The sequence below is a fragment of the Choloepus didactylus genome, chromosome 1, assembly GCF_015220235.1.
Source record: "Choloepus didactylus isolate mChoDid1 chromosome 1, mChoDid1.pri, whole genome shotgun sequence".
In the NCBI taxonomy this organism is placed as follows: Eukaryota; Metazoa; Chordata; class Mammalia; order Pilosa; family Megalonychidae; genus Choloepus; species Choloepus didactylus.
Window position 1 is genome coordinate 95,041,188 of NC_051307.1, and position 17,975 is coordinate 95,059,162.

The window sequence follows — 17,975 nt, forward strand, 5'->3', positions numbered from 1 at the left end:
TCTTGACTTGACGTGCCCAAATTGCAATTCTTTGAAGCTTTCTGTATTGGGCTTCTTAGAGTAATTGTTTTAGAAAAAGAAAAAAGGATTTAAAAAAAAAAAAAAAAAAACGGCCCTCCTCAGAGATCTAATGGGTTATTGAAATGCTAATAGACAAAGCAACCAGGGTCATTAAGGAAAGGTCCACAGGGCAGAGAGATCAGCTTTTCTTCAGGATTTGCATATGCACCTCAGGGCCTGAGCTCGGGCTTGAGCTCTGCCCTTCCCCCTTCTATGTTCACCAGAACTCCAAAAATCTTCCGCTTTTATTTTGGAGTTTTTCGTGTTGTTTTTTTTCTATGCCTGTCTCCTCTCTGCTGGGCTGGCTGCTCTCAGAGTCTCTGGTGTCTGGTCTCAGTCTATCTATGGTTGGAGTTTGAATCAGTAGAATGAGTTTCTCATAAGAGCAGCCACTGCAGTTCTCCCTTCTCCTTCCCGGAGCTGACAGCCCCTCCTCCCACGGGACTGAGCCTGGCAGGGAGGGGCGCGGGTCCCCTGGCCGCAAAAACTTACAGATTTCGCTGATCTCAGCAGTTCCACGTTTTCATGAGTGTTGTATGAAGTATGCCCAAAGTCAGATTGCTCTGTGGTGTCCAGTCCACGCAGTTCCTGGCTTTTTACCTACTTTCCTGGAGGAGTAACTAAAACTTACAGCTCACCAGTCTGCCATCTTGCCCCGCCTCTCAGCCCCAATCTATTTTTGAACATTTTCCTTAAACCAGAAAGAATCAGAATCAAAATAAAAAATAAAAAAGAAAGAACACCCAGATCTGCCCCCCTCCCAATCCCACCCTATTTTTCATTTAGGTTTCGTCCCCATTTTTCTACTCTTCCATCCATACACTGGATAAAAGGGAGTGCAATCACACTGTCACCCCTTGTAAGCTACATTGTTTTACAATCATCTTCAAGAGTCAAGGCTACTAGGTTGGAGTTTAGTAGTTTTAGGTATTTACTTCTAGCTATTCCAATATATTAAAACCTAAAACTGTTATCTATATAGTGCATGAGAATGTCCACCAGAGTGACCTCTCAACTCCATTTGAAATCTCTCAGCCAGTGAAGCTTTATTTCGTGTCATTTTGCATCCCCCTTTTGGTCAAGAAGATGTTCTCAATCCCACGATGCCGTGTCCAGATTCATCCCTGGGAGTCATATCCTGCATTTCCAGGGAGATTTACACCCCTGGGAGTCAGGTCCCACATAGGGGAGAGGGCAGTGAGTTCACCTGCCAAGCTGGCTTAGTTAGAGAGAGAGGGCCACATCTGAGCAACAAAGAGCACTCAGGGGGAGACTCTTAGGCACAATTATAAGCAGGGTTAGGCTCTCTTTGCAGCAACAAGCCACCACAATTAATTTTTGAAACATTTTCATTACTCCAAAAATAAATAAATAAATAAATAAGAATAAAAATTAAAGTAAAAAAGAACACCCAAAACATCCCATCCCTCCCTATTTTTCATTTACCTTTCATCCCATTTTTCTAATCATCTATTCATACACTGGCTAAAGGGAGTGTAAGCCATAAGGTTTTCACAGTCACACAGTCACACAGTGTAAGCTATATAGTTATACAATTGTCTTCAAGAATCAAGGCTACTACTGGGTTGCAGTCCAACAGTTTCAGGTATTTCCTTCTAGCTATCCCAATATACTAAAAACTAAAAAGGGATATCTATATAACACACAAGATAACCTCCAGAATGTCCTCTTGACTCCATTTGAAATCTCTCAGCCACTGAGACTTTATTTTGTTTCATTTCTCTTTCCCTTTCTGATCAAGAGGGTTTCTCAATCCCATGATGCCAGGTCCAGGTTCATGCCCAGGAGTCATGTCCCATGTTGCCAGGGAGATTTACACCACTAGGAGTCATGTTCCACATAGGGGGGAGGGCAGTGAGTTTACCAGCAGAGTTGGCTTAGAGAGAGGGGCCACATCTGAGCAACAAAAGAGGGTCTCTGAGGGTGACTCTCAGGCACAATTATGAATAGGCTTTGCCTCTCCTTTGCAGTAACAGGCTTCATAAGGGGAAGCCCCAAGATCAAGGACTCAGCCTACTAAATTCATAGTCCCCAATGTTCCTCAAGGGGATTTTGCAAATACATTTTTATTTTATTCTCTGCCCAAGTTACTCTGGTATGTATCAGGGCTTCACACTAACCTGTACAAACCAACCACATCTCACTGCCTATTCAAAGTTCCATGTAATTATGTGTTTGAATAAACTGACCATACAAGTTAAATTATATAGGGTGCTACAGAAAATACAGATTTTGTACCAAATAAACATCTCTTCCTTTGCTCTCACCCAGAAGTTGAAGTTTTAAATCACTGTCAATATCATCCTTTACCCTTTAGTGTGATTTACCTTATTCCTAAGCAAGTCCATTTTGTTCATACCTCTAATTGAAGTCTGATCTCTTTTTCATCCTCTTTAATATTTGCTGTATGAAGTAATGCTGACAATCATAGCTGCCGAACTCTGGCTCTGTGTCTCAGGTATCAAGTCACACAGATACCTGAAGTTCCAGGGACTAACCAGATTATATACAAGAGCTCAGCATCTCAGAATTTAGAAATAGCCCTTAAAACTCAGAAATAGATGTAACTGCTCTAAGAGCTTACAATCCAGGAACCTTTACCATAAGCCTTCCCCTGATAACCTGTGCTCTCAGATTCAATTCTCAGAATTAGCACATTATAGTTTGTCCATATTGATGAGGCATTATAATGTTTGTTTTTTCATTTCTGGTTTATTTCACTCAACATACTGTCATCAAGGTCCACTCATCTAGTTGCATACCTCACAACTTCATTAGAATAAATTTTATATCACAACCCACAAAAACATACATATATATACAACTCAGAGATTTCCCAAAAACAGTAAACCTAGTTTAGTATGTGTAATGCACTCTGATTATTTTCCATTCTATTCTACATCTGGTTTGTTGAAATGTCCATTATGTACTATTTCATTAATACCTTTGTAGAGGGCTGAAAATTCTAAGATGGCTAAGACAAGGTCTCCTTGACTGTCCAGGATAGTAGCCAGTAGCCACCTGTGACTATTTAATTTTAAATTAATTAAAATAGAATAAAATTTAAAATTCAGTTTCTTAGCCACACTAGCCACATTTCAAGTATGCATGTGGCTAGTGGCTACCATGTTGGATAGCACAGGCATACAGTGTTGTCATCACACAAAGTTCTTTTGGATATTTCTTATCTGCATGTAGAAACATAATAAAAAATGTCAAATTAAGGTATATGCTAATAAATTTTTATATATGCAAATATTGTAGGGGCACTAATAATGGAACAAATGATTATGGGAAACAGAATGATGAAAGTGACAAATCTCCATCTAGAGTGAGAGTCTAGAATCAGGAAAAGGAAAGAAAAAAGGAGTCTATAGGTTTCATAATATGGAAACTAGGAACTGTCACCTCCAAGGTTATAAATTGGTAGTTACTAATTGAGGTACCTCCTCCACATCCCTCATCCAGGGTAGAAAATAAAATTGAGGGAGGACACTATAAAAAGCATATCTAATTCTGTCTTTGGTAAGTGTTTTTTGAAAAAATAAGTCTTTTTATAATATAAACTATAAAAAATAAAAATAGATGAAACCTTGCCTGATGGACATGGATTAATAAAGGTTGGGAAACACTGTGCAAGTTGAAAATATGTTAGAGTTTGGGCTGATTGCCAATGCCTTTCTAGATGGACTGAGCCTGGTACCTGTCTGACCTGATCTTGGAGTGGAAGAAGCTAATGTTAGTGGTATGGATTGAAAAAGAGGGAGGGAGGGAAATTTCCCAAATAATTATGAGTGTTCAAGAGGTTTTAACTGTAAATATTCTATCTTTCAACAAATATTTATTGAGCTTCTATTATGTGCCAAGCACTTTCCTAGGCCCTGAGGATACAGCAGTAGATAGGAAAGACAAAGCTCCAGCTCTCATTGGACTTAGAAGTAAGCAAATAAGTTTAAGAGAGCAAATAAGTAAGAGTTAAGAGTATTAAGTGTTATTTGCTATAGAGACTGTAGAACAGAGTAATGGGAATTCAAAGTGTAAATCCACCAGCTTTATCTTTCTTTTTTCAGATAGGGAGAATGGAAAGTATTAAGTCTTGTAGTCCATTTTTTGGTAGATTCTGTGAAGTTTTCATAGAGAATCATGTCTGCAGATAATAACACTTTTATTTTTTCCTTTCCCATTGTATGCCATTCCTTTTTTCTTACCTTATTGCACTGGCTAGAACATCCAGTATGGTGTTGAATAGGACTAATGAGACAGGACATCTTTGCCTTGTTCTCATTCTTAGGAGGAAAGCATTCATCTGTCACTCTGATGTATAGTGTTAGCTGTGGGTTTTGTTTTGTTTTGTTTTTTGATAGATTCCTTTTATTAGGCTAAAGAAGTTCCTTTTTATTTCTAGTTTGCTGAGAGTTTAATCATAAATGGATATTGAATTGAGTCAAATGCTTTTCCTACATCTAAGGAGATGATGTTATGGTTTTTCTTCTTTATTCTGTTAACGGGACCCACGCTGAAGGAGCAGCACCTACCTTGAGACATGCCAGTCCTACCAAACATGCTAGAGAGGGCAACAAATAATGGATCAATAATAAAATCCACCACACATATTCTTAATTTTATATATGCAAGTTTGTGTATGTGTGGAAATCAATATATTAAAAAGAAGAGAAAGATCTGGAAAAAATAAACACTGAGGTATATCTTGTCTGTATTTTGTAATTTTTATACAATAAGTATATTGTTTTTATAATTATGGAGAAGTTTCTTTTTAAGAAGAATGTAACTTTGGTCTTCTTTAGTAATGTATTTTAAATATGATTTGAATATGCTTGAGATATTCAGAATTTTTGAACTGGAATGGACCGGTGTATTTAATCTCATATATCTTTTTGCTCACCTCACCTCCCAGGTTCATGGATACAGAAACAGAAAATTAAAAGTGCTGAAATGCTTTGCTCCAGAATCGTGTAGCATAGTAGATGATTTATTTAGAGCTGAACATTATCTGAGTATCAGAAAGCAGGAAGGAAGAATTGAAAAATTAGTTTCTAAGAATCTGATGAAGTTTAAAAATAGCCTTATATTGTTTTAATTCAAGGAATCACTAAAATATTCTCCAAAAAAATGCCTGAAAATATTCATTCACTCATTTACACATCTTTATTGAGCACCTACTACTTTATCATCCAGTCCGCAATTGGGATTTTGAGTGGAATGGCAAGTAGATCTAGATTATAAAGGATAAGCATTAGGATATAAAGGGTGTATTCGGATTGTAAAAAAATGTAAAGGATATATTTGGTTGTAAAGGATTACCAAGGATGTTTTTCTCAATTTTGACGTCTGGGAGACCTGAGTGAGTAATAATGATAGCTAAGGTTTATTGGCAACTTACAATGTGCTATTAAGCACAATTCTCTGCATTTTACATGTATTTTCTCATTACTCTCTACAACTTCATAAGGTAGGTACTGTTGTTATCTGCATTTTACATTTGAGGAAATCAAAGCACAAAGAGGCTAAGAAAATTGCCAGTGTCATCTGGTCAATAAGTGGCAGAGCCACAATTTGAGCCATCTTACTTTAGAGCCCATGATCTTAATTACTATATTGAATCTGTAGAAAGATAGAAGGCTTATGGCTTATGCTATTTTCTAATACCATTATTCCTACCTAATCAAATAGATTAGGAATAGATAAAATATATTCACAAGAAAATTAGTTAAGCATAAAAATAAGGGGCCAAATCACTTTAAGCATTTCATAAGCATAGGTTTAGTAGGTTTAATGGGAAATAGTACTTTCTTTATCTTCTGTTTTCTTATTGTTCTTGTGTATTAAAGCATGGGCTTTAGACTAAGACCTGGGTTCAAATTCTGACTCCACCACTTCTTAGCTTTATGACTTTGAGCAGGTCAAAGGTCGGTAAAGGGAATCTGCTGTTGTTGTTGATTTGCATAGCCTGTGGTGATGGCTGCATTTCTTTCTCTTTTCTTGATCAGGTGGATTTGTTTAAAAAGAGTCTTCTGTTGATTCCTATTCATCTGGAAGTTCACTGGTCTCTCATTACTGTGACACTCTCTAATCGAATTATTTCATTTTATGATTCCCAAGGCATTCATTTTAAGTTTTGTGTAGAGGTAAGTTAATATAGCCTTCTTTTTTTTTTTTTTTTTTGATTTTTCATTTGATTAACCAAATAGCATCTTAGCTCTAGATAGACCATACAGGAACAGTTTCTGTCTTGAAAACCAAATATAAAACTGTCTAAAATGTTTGCAGAGTAAAGGATGACAAGAGGAATCTCCAGGTAGGGAAAGGTAATAGTCTAAGATCTGAGAGACATGCTGTAATTGGATTTTGTCTTTTCTTGTTTGTTTGTTTGTTTCTCCCTTAAAACTACATCTTGGATGTAGAGAGAAATCGTTTTCCATGGCTTCCCTTAGAGCTAAAATTGGCTAATATCTTCAAAATAACTTCTGTAGAGTGAACTATAGCCCGAGAGAATCAACTAGCAAAATATTAGTGATCAACTACTGAGAGTTTAACAAGTTGGTTGGATACAAAAACAACATAGAAAAATAAGTAGATTTTCTGATTTTCTTGTGCTAGCAAGGGAATTTTAGAAAATGTAATTGAAATTTAGAAAATAGAATTGAAAACAGAAAAATTCTACTTACAAAAGCAATAAAACTATAAATTACCCAGGAATGTGCCCTTTATTTAAGTACTTAAGGGAAATCTGAATAGATAGGTAGACACAATGTTGGAAATAGATTAATTATCCCCAAACTAATATATACCAATTTCCATCCTAATTAATTTCATAAGAGGATTTTGAATGGAACCTGAAAAGCTCATCCTAAATTCATATGGCAGAATTCATGTGAATGAATGGCCAAAACAGTTTGGAACTTGAGGAACAGTAAAGGAATACTTGCTCTACCAGATCTCAAAACAGATTATAACCAAATATAAAACCCTCTAAAATGTTTGCATTAAAACTGTATTTTATTGGTTTAGGAATAGACAAATAGATTGTTGGGATAGCATAGAGAATCCAGAAATAACTCATGTATATGAGGGAATTTAGTGTATGATGAAGTTGGTATTTCAATCATTTGGGAAAGGACAGGCTATTCAATAAATCATATAATTCAGATGAATTAGCTATCCATTTGGAAAAGTAAAATGTAGATCCTTCATACTTTTTACAAAAACAAATTCCAAATGGCGGACAGACCTAAATATAAAATACAAAACTGTAAAAGTATTAGAATAAAATATATAAAATGTTATATTCTTGGAGTTGAGAAGGACTTCTTACATGGAACCCAAAAAGCAAAAAAATATAAAGGAACAGATTGGTAAATTTGACCATACTATAATTTAGAGCATCTGTATGTCATGAAGTTAAAAGACAAGAGACAGACTTGGAGAAAATATTTGTAATATATATACCAAATGATCACTATGTAGAGCATATAGAGAACTCCTACAGGTGAAAAAAGACCTAATAAAAATGGACATAGGATAAAAAGATAATTTTTAGGAAAAATGCAAATAGCAAACACAGGGAGAAATGCTGAATCTCAACAGAAACAAGGGAAATGCCAATTAAAACAACTTCAGAATTCCATATTTTGCCCATGATGTTGCAAAAGTTTGATGGTATTCACATGTTTATGTGAGTGTAATAGGCATCCTCATATTTTTTGGCAGGGTATACAAATTGATATGGCCACTTTGGGTGACAGTTGCAATTCTATTAAGTTCTAAGTGCCTTATAAATTTAAAAGATGCATATTCTATTGCATGCCAGTTATATTTCCTGGTATCTACTACAGAAAAATGCTTGTATATGCACACTAGGATAGGGTATGTACCAAAATGTTCATTGCAGCATTATTTATAATAGAGAAAAACTGAAAAACAACCTAAATTTAGCTCTGCCAAGAGAACAGCTAAATACACTATGTTGTAGCCATACTATTTAAACTGACTGTAGCAGTTAAAAAGAATATAGTATATCTCTGTGTCCTCCTAACATAGAAAGATCTCCAAGACATACTGAGTTTAAAAAAGCAAGTTGCAGAACGTTACAATCTAATATGTTTATGGGGGGGAAATATATGTATTGCATAAATGTGTGTGTGTATAGATATGTGTGTGTATATATATGCATGTAAGTATATAGAGATACATACACATTTGTATATATACACATACATATATATGTAAGTAAATAGAATAAAGATCGGACAGATGCTCACCATTTTGATAACAGTGATTACCTTTGAGTAAGTGGAGGGAAGAGTAATAGTTAAAGAAGATTTAACCTTATCTGTGATATTTCCATTTTTTACAAGTAGAATGTATTCATGTATTACCTGTATAATTAAAATTTAATTTAAAAACTAAATATAAAGAAAACTAATTATAAGGAAAATCATGTTTCCAAAATGCAAGTTTTCAGTTCTAAGAAATCCAGGGGAAAAAATGCAGGAATCCTGCCAGACCCAGAGTCCTCTTACTCCAGTCCAGAAGAATTGGTACAATATCAGATGTCAGTTTTCCAATTCCCTTCCCCCTTGTTCCTTGTCTCTCAACCAGCACTTCCCCCCAGTTGCCAGAGCTTGTCCATACTGTCTCTTCCCTGGACAGACCTAAAAAGATATAAACAACAGTGTGGCCATATTGGTGTCTTTCAAAATCACATTCTGACAGGCAGAGGAGGGCAGGGTTGTCAAGAAAATAATTTCATACAGGAAATACTGAACATCTGCTCTGTGCCAGGGACTGTTCTGGATGTTAAGGAGTCAGTGAGGGGCTAGACAGACGTTTGTCTTTAAGGAGCAAATGATTATTAAACAGAACTTTGTAAGACAGGCAATTGGTTTCTAAGTCAGCTCTGGATTATTTAGGTCCTGGTTCTGCATGGTTATTGAATAACTCATCTTTCGAAGTTTTGCCCAAGCCCTCCTACAAAGAATTCTTCTTACCTTTTCAGCATGATTAAAAGTGACTGATAAAATTTTGCATGTTTACAAAAAGACCTAAGAGTAGACTTGTTTTTTGTGAGAGCTAAAAGTCGTTACAATCAAGTACAGGCATCGAGGCAAGCGGGTTAGGCTGTTTCATGTTTTAAGGGGATATGGTGGGAGAAGGGCCATCATAGAAGTGGCTTTAAAGGAATTGGGGACTGTATTTCCAGAGACTTGACCAGAAATGTTTTGAACAAACATTAAATAAGTGTGTATGAGCCACAAAAGCAAGGACTACTACAGTTTTATTCACTAGCGTCCCCAGCACTTGATGCTTGGTAAATATTTATTGAATGTAGGTGACCATTTTTAAGAACAAGTCTTTTTATATTTTATTTATGAATTTACATAAACTTCTTATTCTAAGAACTTGAAGTCATTTGTTTGGAAGGAGAAGAGTGACATGCAGTCATACCTACCTTGTTAATCAAGTATTTACTTTCACCAAATGTTTTTTCTTCCAAAGAGGTAGCTTCTCCTTCTATTCTACCTTCAGAGGGGTTCATTTAATTCATGTAAACTCTGATTTCACCCTTGATGTAAAGAGAGATGTACACAAAGAGGTTGAAGGACTTAAGGGAAATTGTGAAACTCCAGCATGCTTCATCTTGGTAGGGATTTAAATGGTAGACTTGACTGTGTTCAATATCCAGAATGGGTTTGAATATAACTTTCCAGAAACTGAATGGTACCTTTACCTGCAGCCTTCAAAAATATGGAATATATCTAAGGCTGGAATGGTTTTCATTTTCATTTAGTTTTACTTATTAATGATTTCTGCCATGAGTTCTTTCCCTCTACTGGACATTGGCAGTGATGAAAACTTTCTCATTGTCTTGCCAGTATTTATTTAAGTTTCAGATATGGCAAATTGACTTACCATGTAAAAGTTCTAATTAAACAAATACCAGTGTCCAGTCTAGGTACATACCCAAGTACAGAAGATCTGAGTCTTCCTTAATATGAAACGAGAGGTCTGAAATAAAGTTCCAGCTTTAAACTCTTCAGTGCATACTCGCCCCAATTATTAGGCCACAGCCTCCTCCTTTGTTTCTGTCTACTGTGGGCTGGTCCCATTTTTCACCTACTGATGGAACACAGTGTCTGTGTTGTGGTTTCTTTTTAACCAGAATATAAGAAAGTATTTGCTGACTGAAGCCAGAGAAAAAAATAGACCTGAATTTCTTCAGGGTTGGCAGACTGCTGTTACGAAGGTAAGTATGTGATAAAAATGAAAACCCAGGCATGTCAAGGGAATAGAATGATCTAAGGGGCTGATTGTCTTTAAGAACATTTGAACCAGAATAAACCTTGGTTTAGTGCTCATCAGCTGGCTGCTCAATTTCAGTGCTTCCTGGGAACAAATAACTTGTCATTTCATCCCTGGGCAGCTGCTAATAATGTGGTTGCTCTATTGTGTTTTTTGTTTTTTGTTTTGGTGGCACCTGCCTCTTGCCTCATGTATCTCATTTTCAAATGACCCATATAGACCCAGAGAAATGCTGAAATGATAGTGGATTCACTAAGGGAGCAAATGCACTGGGGAAGACTGTGCCCTGAGTGCTTCAGTTTGAACACAGTCTGGCTGTAGCACTGTGTTTGGTGCATAGACATTAAAGCTGTATGTGGCCAGATGCCTGTGCAGCCTCTCAGTCTAGACACAAGTGCCAGTGTCTTACATTTTATGGTCAGTGCTTTATAGTTTCCAAGTATTTTTGAAATATAAAGTATATTATCTCATTTGATCCTCATAACAGATCTGTGTTAGGTAGACCAGTTAATATGTATCATCTTTGTATCATAATCATAATCTTTATATTATAGTTGAGGAAACTGAAACCTAGGTAGTGGCATTTCCCCAAAGGCTATCGAAACTATGATAGAGGTATGTCCTTGAACTCAGGTCTGTATGGATCATTGATACAATGTTAAAGAGCCAGGGTCTTGAAACCAAACTAATCCAACGCTAAAGGGACAGGATGTTGATCCTTGAACTGAATCAAATGCTCAATTTTAAACTTAGCTTAAGTTTTGTATTTTAAATAACCTAATATACTACTTCAAACCAGAAATGAACTTGTAATGTTCCTGAATTTACCCACTATTTTGGTTTGCTAAAGCTGTTGGAATACAATATACCAGAAATAGGTTGGCTTTTTCAATGGGGATTTATTAGATTACAAATTTAGAGTTCTAAGACCATGAAAATGTCCAAATTAAGGCATCAAGAGAAGATACCCTCTCTGAGGAAAGGCTGGTAGTGTCTGGGGTTTCTCTGTCACATAGGAAGGTCCTGTGGTGGCGTCTTCTGGTCCTTCTGTGTTCTGGTTTCAGTGGCTTTCTCTCTCAGCTCCTGTGGGTCCTTGGTTATTTCTCCTGGGGTTTTTCTTTCTCAGCTCTCTGGGCTTTTACTGTCTTTTATCCTCTTCACAAAGAACTCCAGTAAAGGATTAAGACTCACCTTGAATGGGCTGGGTCACATCTCAATTGAAATAGCTTAACCAAAAGGCCCTACCTACAATAGGTCTGCCCCCACAAGAAGAGATTAAAAGAACATGGTCTTTTCTGGGATACACAACAGATTCAAACCAGCAGATCCATCTAGAATATTCAGGTACTCTACAAAATTTTGTCAGGATCTTTTATATTCCCACTTTAGGCAGAATTTGGTAGCCAGTGGTGTTAGTAACATCTTGCTTACCTTCATGATTTCTTTCAAAGAATAGGACAGAGTTGTGTAATATGAGATGAAAAGTAAAGACTGCTAAGCAGAGTTGTTGCCACAGAGTATTCAAAGTCCAAGCATATGTTTTCACTGATCCACAATTCCATTTTTATTCTACTGTCAGTGAATTGATAGCAAAATTAATTATCCAAATGGGAGTTTTGAAAATAGAATTTTACTTCCCATTTCTTGCATTGAGGCAAAATGTTCTATGAATTGTGTTTGCCACTTGATAGGTCTTTATTTGTGTCTAGATACCTCCATAAAACGAGACACAGAGGATAATATGATACAGGAGTTATACACTGGTTATCCTAGACTTTGACAAGTTTCCTGTCTCTTGCTGATTTTTCCATAAAACAGTTTTCCTTATCTGAAGAGGAGTACTTAATCTTATTTAATCATCATTTTGTTTTTCCCTTCAGTGTATTCCACAACAGAAAAATGACAGTGACTGTGGAGTCTTTGTGCTCCAGGTAAAGAAATAATGTTTTTCAGAATTTATAATGTGTGAATTAAATTTGTTGGGTTTAGAGAAGAGAGCTGGTAATCATCATGATGTGAATATGGTACTCTGTACAGTCTGCAGAATATTTTTCCTCCCTCCTTCCTTTGTTAATATTCAGAAGCTGTAGTTTCTGCATTTTTAGATTAGGAAGAACCACCTTCGAAGGTGAGTAATGAATGATGTGTATAATCCATGCCTTATCAGAGGCTTCTAGTAAACTAAACTGGAGACTGACCGAAATTTGTCCATCTCATATATCCCTAGTGCATTAGTCAGTATTTTCCAGGGAAACAGAACCAATAGGTGGTATCTGTGTAAATATTATGAGACTTTTATAAAAATTGTCTCACATGACTGTGGGCATGCATAAGTCCAAATTCCATAGGGCAACCTGCAAGCTGGGAACACCAATGAAGGTTTTCGATGAATTCCGCAGGAGAAACTGGGTGGCTGAAGTAGAGATGGAAATTCTCTGACTACTGAAATCATCACTCTCCTTTTAAACCTTCAACAGATTGGATGAAAAGTCTCTCATTGTTGATGTCAGTCTCCTCACTTGATTGTAGATGTAATCAGCCATGGGTGCAATCAACCTACTGATGATTTAAAGCCACGACATGTCTTATAGTAACAATCAGGCCATTGCTTGCTTGACCAAAAACTGGACACCTCGGCCAAGTTGACACATGAACCTAAACTTCACATTTGGCATTTCCAGAATTACCTATTCATTTTTTTAAAAAAACTTTTGCAAGTAACCTACAGCTCTTTGATGTAGAGTAATTGGATTTTAAATAAGGTCCTCATTCAAACCCTTTGCTATTTCATCTGTAGGTCTCCTGAGAATTCTAAAAGGGCTACTGAAAAATTTCATTTATACACAGTTATACATTATATTTATAAAGGAAATTATAGTATACAATTCATGAATTTAGGGATGCGCAAAAATCTTGGAAGACAGACTCATTCATATGTCTCATGAATGTCAGGGGTTTGTAAACAAATTTGAGTTTCCACTTAAAGGCCATGTTAGTTCTAGCTGCGTTCTCAGCAGGTGAGCCTCTTTGTCAGTTGCTGCTTTTCACAGTATTGGGTGGGGAAGGAGGAGAGATCCCAGGCCATACATTGGCCTGGAAAGTTGATGACAGTTTAGAAGTAAATACTTTAAAACAATGTGTTTCACAACAAGTTTAAACTAACCTTAAAATGCTGCCTTGGGCCCTATGAAGTCTGCATCTGTTAAAATAACATTGGGCTGGTACACAGCTCCACATACCACTTAAATGTTTCTGGGACCTTTGCAGTACTGCAAGTGCCTCGCCTTAGAGCAGCCTTTCCAGTTTTCACAAGAAGACATGCCCCGAGTACGGAAGAGGATTTACAAGGAGCTGTGTGAGTGCCGGCTCATGGACTGAAACTCAGCAGGGACTCCGGGAAGTCTGACCAAGTTGGAGCAGATGGTTTGTTACTTGAATCTCCAGACATTTATTTGAATTTTTACAGATATTTCAGATCAGTGGTGTTGGGCCACTGTTTTACCTCAGATTTATTTTTTTGCCCTTATTCATTTCTCAAGCTACCATGTACTATTTTTTAATGTTTAGTTTGGTTTCATTTTAATTTTATGGATTCTGTGCATCCCCCCCATATTTAATATTTATTATCCAAACGCATGCATATAGACAGAGCATGCAGTGCAGAGTATTAAAAAAAAAAAAAAAAAAAAAGCCTAGTAGATTTGGTGCAGCTTTTGAAACTTAGTTAGAAGTAAACTGAATACAGGTTTAAAATTTAATTCCAGAACCTAAAAATCCAAGACCTGTTTTTGACATAACTCAGAATAGTAAATTTTCCCTGGGGTGGTTTTGACAAAGCCGGGTCCGGTTTGTTTTTACCAGTAGCATCTTTCATTGACTTCCTTCTCCAAGAAGAGTCTTGGAGAGTAAGATTGCATTCCCTTCTGAAGGGTGAGATAAAAGTGGTCATAAACTGACCGGTGTGAGTTTATTTATGGAGGCACAGTTGTAAGCAGTGCCTGCTTTGGGAAGGGCTGATTGAGGCAGGAATGTTCTCACACACCCTCTGGGATAAACAGACTGTATATGGTTGCAAAGCAAAGCAAGGCAAGACTAGACAGTGATGAGAACTAGTTAGTTGTCACCCGTATGGGAGACCTTCAAGCTTTCATTTGTGATACAGTGCATCCCTGCTGCCCTACAAGAAGGTGCTGTTGCCCTCCATCACTCTGCTCTTGTATGAGAAAAAGGCAGTGACCTTGGGGGCAGTTATCTTAGCAAATGAGAGATTTCAGTCTTGGTTTTACGAGTTAGAATACATAAATCTTATAAAGATTTTTGCTGGGACATTGAATTCCCTGGATTTTTGTTTTTTATCTTTAAAAAAAATGTAACACACAACCAACTAGTGGTCAAACAAATGAGAATTCAGACTTTCTGGAGTAATTTGCAAGTCATAACTTCCCTTTTGTTGCCTCCCATATGGAAGATGTTAAGATTTATAAATACATTTCTATTTCAAGGGCATTTAACATGAAAACATTAAAAAATGAATTGTTTTTCCTTTAGGTATTGAAGACTGACTTCAGGTCTTTTGTAGGTTGGTGGGGAGGAGAAAAGAGGGAACCTAATAGAGTAGACATCATTCCATGGGAGTGCAACAGTTAGAATATTTTTCTCGTATCTCTCTGTTAATCTAAGCAATTTGCAAGGGTTCTTATTTGGCCTCTGCTTGGCCAACTCTGACACTCCAGCACAGGAGTTCTTTTTTTCCCCCTCTGTGAACATCATCTTTTGGGGAAAGGCAGATGTAGCCCTGTTCCTACACTTAGCTACATTAGGATTAAATGGATCTTGCATCTTTTATCTGGTCTTTTGTGACATACTTGAAAGGAAAGGAAAAAAGGAAAGATGCATGTTAAACCAACCTAGTTATCTGTTTTCAACTGGGAGGGAAAAAACAACAAATGTGTATATTAAGAAACTCAGACGCTTGTACAGAAAAAGACCAAGTAAATGGCAGAAAATACTTGAATTTATGCCCAGTTAGGTGTGGGGTGTTGAAAATAAGAAGCTAAAATGTGCAGTTTAATTTGGCCCTAAGATATGGCTGAGAGAAGGCTGACTGTTGAGGGTTGAGTCAGAACATGTTTACATGCAGGATTCTCTCATCCCCAAACATTCCAAGCACCAACACCAGTGTTTACATTGGGAGATAGCCCCGGCACTTTCCTGTCCTGAGTCCCCCAGACTCAAAGAAACTACTTTGTATAAAACCAGGTCAGTATTTCTTATTGTGCTTCAAATCATTAAAAAGACTTTCTTAGATTAGAGGCACTTACGCTGCTATAGGTAGAGTTGTGTCAGCATTAGGAAATAAGACAATTGAAAGTGGGGAAAATGCCTGCTTGAGGTTTTCAGACAAAATTATGCAAACACGAGGCTGTTCACATTTGTATGTGAGACATTTGTCTCTGGTAATTTTTGGGTGTTTGTTGGGGAGTACACCAAACTAGCCAGTAAGTAGGCTGTCAATTCAAAATGTCTTGTATCATCTTGTACTTAAGAGCTCCATCTCTCACTTCCTCACTGACAGAACCAGTCACGCAGAAGACAGAAAGAATTGTGTTCCAGCAAGAATCTTTACTGCCCAGAGCTTGAGTTGCCATTTCCTCCTATCTGATAAATGGTCATGGTGTCACCATTGAGGCATGCAGGGATGAGTGTAGAGAACCTTAGGTGAGCTGTCCAAGTTCAGTTACTCTCACTTCCAGCTTAACAGGGCACTTTGAGGTGCACTGTTCAGCATGGGTTAGCCTAAATGTTGAGTATTTTAAAAGTCTGGTAAAATGTTTCTCTTTGCCATTCATGAAACTTGGTTTTAGCACCTATAATTGCTTTCTCCCTTCTTTTCTTGTGACTGGGTGTAGATTCCTATTAGCATAAGTCCTAGATTAGACTGACCTTTGTCCTGATGCTTGCAGTAATTGCTTCCTTTCAACAAAGACAGTTTTGAAATATACTCTGGGCTGTTGGTCAGAGACAGGCATTGTTTTACTGTCACTAGTTTGGCACTGAACTGCTTGGGTGCCCACACGGTGGGCAGACCTACTTCTGGGGTTGAGTGCAGGCTTTATACAAATAAAAGTTACTTACAATGTGCCTTCAGGAAGCTGCCCAGTCCTCTCTATCAGCAAACTTATCAGGCTGTAGTTCCTTCTTTCCAGTGATCTTTCCTTTTTTTTAAATCAGTAGCAGTGAATGTAGATTTAATCCAACTTTTACTTAAGATTTTCTCAAGAATCAGAATCAATTTTTAGTTAACTCTTAAGGAAGGGAAAAGAAGCAGTTGTTGCCATTAATCCCCAAATCACTTTTTTGGTTTTGTGTTTTATTTTCTACTTACTGTTGAATATAACACTGTTCATCTTGAATTCAAGGTTAGAACAAAACAATAACAGACTTAATTGGGACACAGCCAGCGCTAGACTAAGTTGAGCTGCCCTTTTTCTCTACAGTTATGGTTCACTGCTTCCCTGGGTTAGGAGTAATTGAGGGCTTTGGGTGGGTCAGGCCCTTCAGGCGAGAAACGGTGTACTAATAGTGCAAATTAGATATATTGATTACCTGCTCTGCTTAATTATGTAAGGAAATTGAATTCAGTGGGCAGTTAGGCACATATTTTGTAGATAATTAAAAGGACCTAAGGAATACCATCAGAGAAGGGCTACATAGTATTTGGGCATTACAAAAGCAGACCTTGACAAGCTGTCCACTTAAATGGTACCTGTTGGTCAGAAAAGAAGGAATTTATTTAAAGATTGTGATCATGTAAAATTACAGTACTCAACACTTCTAGCAAAATATTTTTTTGAAAAATAAACTAAATGCCTTTATAAACTTGTGTTCTCTTGTGTTGAGTAACATGTACTGTTTGGTGAGTAGTAATTTCAGTAACATTGCAGTCGTGACAGAGTTCATTTATGAACAGCAACCAGTGAAGGCCCTATGTATCTTGCCCCTAGATCAGCACTGTCGCTGAGAACTTTCTGCGACGATGGAAATCACTATATTTGTATCCACTACAAGAGCCACTAATCACATGTGGATAATGAGCATTTGAAATGGGGGTAGTATGACTCAGGAACTGAATGTTTAATTTTATTTCATTTTAGTTAATTTAAATAGCTACATGTACCTAGTGGCCAAGAACTCTAAAGCAACTTTGAGTCAAATCTCAGATTTTGCATTTTTGCTAAACTCTCAAAATAGTGAATGTCTCTGAACAGAAGATACTTCTGCTAGTAAGGTGTAGGGACCTGATAAGTATACAGTTCCCAGCCTGCTACATCTGATACTTTATCCACATGTTCTGTTCCCCTAGTATTAAGAGTATTATGTTTGAATTTTCACTTTCTCTGACTCAGGTCAAGTACCAAGTTGAACCAGGCCCCTCTTTTCTTCCTGCTCCTAACAGGAAAGGAGGGATGCAATGAAAAGACTGACATTATTTAGCATCCTCAAGCCCAAGAAATGTCAGGTCCTTTTAATTCAGCCCCAATTTCTCTTCCCCTCCAATCATCCAGAGCAGATTT

The 17,975-nt window shown here is 37.1% G+C and overlaps 1 protein-coding gene across 6 annotated transcripts in view; it reads left to right on the forward strand.

Moving 5' to 3' along the window:
* The window catches only part of SENP5 (SUMO specific peptidase 5), a 91,730-nt gene extending 74,453 nt beyond the window's left edge, over nucleotides 1-17,277 (forward strand). For 5 of the 6 annotated variants that reach the window (XM_037837735.1, XM_037837747.1, XM_037837736.1 and 2 more), the window contains 4 exons: nucleotides 6,090-6,227; nucleotides 10,262-10,345; nucleotides 12,282-12,332; nucleotides 13,669-14,112. In XM_037837735.1, the coding sequence (XP_037693663.1) occupies nucleotides 6,090-6,227; nucleotides 10,262-10,345; nucleotides 12,282-12,332; nucleotides 13,669-13,779 (384 nt within the window). In that variant the 3' untranslated portion in view covers nucleotides 13,780-14,112. Of the gene's footprint in view, nucleotides 1-6,089; nucleotides 6,228-10,261; nucleotides 10,346-12,281; nucleotides 12,333-13,668; nucleotides 14,113-15,976 lie in introns of those variants that run through there. The other variant, XM_037837743.1, reaches the window with a different exon arrangement.
* The last annotated feature ends 698 nt before the right edge of the window (nucleotides 17,278-17,975 follow it).